This window comes from Dasypus novemcinctus, chromosome 17 (assembly GCF_030445035.2).
Source record: "Dasypus novemcinctus isolate mDasNov1 chromosome 17, mDasNov1.1.hap2, whole genome shotgun sequence".
Taxonomy (NCBI): Eukaryota; Metazoa; Chordata; class Mammalia; order Cingulata; family Dasypodidae; genus Dasypus; species Dasypus novemcinctus.
The window spans coordinates 85,646,983-85,648,244 of NC_080689.1; the positions used below are offsets into that span (position 1 = coordinate 85,646,983).

The window sequence follows — 1,262 nt, forward strand, 5'->3', positions numbered from 1 at the left end:
ACAAGGTAGAGTAGCAAAATGAATCATCTTTTGTGACACTGAAAAGAAAGACATGAATGACAATGGGTCCAGGGAAGGAAAGAGTAAGGGAGGAAAAAGATCTTCCACAGGGGAAGTTTTGAATATAGAGGATCAAGGATTTAATCTTGGAAAGGTCCAGTTTTAGAGGATGATTGGGGAGAAGAGAGAAAATGATGAATTTTTAATTATTAAGGAGATACAAGGAATATAGAATCAATCCATCAGGGCGTAAAGTTTAAAAGACCCTAGCCTAGAGGTCAATTCACCCTGTCATTTGATCTGGCCAAGTGAAAAAAAGATTTCTATGTTATAGTCCCCTAAAGGATGTGGTTTCTCAGGCAGATGGAGGAAGCAAACATATTCAAGTCTATTTGAGGAGGAAGCAGCTGGTGCTGCAAGACTTATTGCCCTACAGCCCTGGGGAGGAGGTTTGTGTTCGAGGCTGAAGCACTGTGGGAGGAGAGCTGTTATGCTGCAGACAGTAATAATCTCCCAGATCTTCAGGCTGGAAACTGCTGATGGTGAGAGTGAAATCTGTCCCAGACCCACTGCCACTGAATCGATCAGGGACCCCAGATGGCCGGTTGGATGCATTATAGATGAGCAGTTTAGGAGCCTGTCCTGGTTTCTGGTGGTACCAGTTTAAGTAGCTGCTAACACTCTGACTGGCCTTGTACTTGAGGGTGACGGTCTCTCCTGCAGATGCAGCCACAGAGCCTGGAGACTGGGTCATCACGATGGCCCCACTGGCACCTACAACCAGAAAAGAACATAGAGCTTACATTAAATCATGAATGTATAAAATATGTATCTAAATGTAGGTTTTCTTATTTATCATATGTATTCAGATTTGCTTTAGATGAAATGGTTTGCTCACTCTGCATGTTTAAACCATTCTACAAATATAAAGATAATACCCTTCTAAACCTCTCACCTGAGGCCCAGAACACCAGCAGGATGAGCAGTTGGGAATGTGACATCATCTTGCTCACCCGACTGATGTACTCAGGCCCCATCTCCAGGGAAACTGCATTAATAGAGCTCTGAGCAGACAACCAAGTCCCCGAGGAGCATATGCAAATCAATAGAGAGTATAAAGGCAAATGTTCCTGTGCAGTGAGTTGTAAAGATAAATAGTGGAAGGAGATAAAAATATCAAGACCACAGGAAATGTAACTACTCACCTGCTAAAGGCAATTAATCAACTTAGCACCACTATTTTCAACAATATTCAGCACAAT

General features: G+C 42.6%; 1 gene segment (V, D, J or C); it reads right to left on the minus strand.

Annotated features, from left to right (window-relative positions):
* Window positions 1-415: 415 nt before the first annotated feature.
* On the minus strand, window positions 416-1,036 carry LOC101422099 (immunoglobulin kappa variable 3-20-like). The segment is given in 2 exon segments: window positions 416-774; window positions 956-1,036. Coding segments are annotated over 2 exon segments (393 nt in total).
* Window positions 1,037-1,262: the final 226 nt, after the last annotated feature.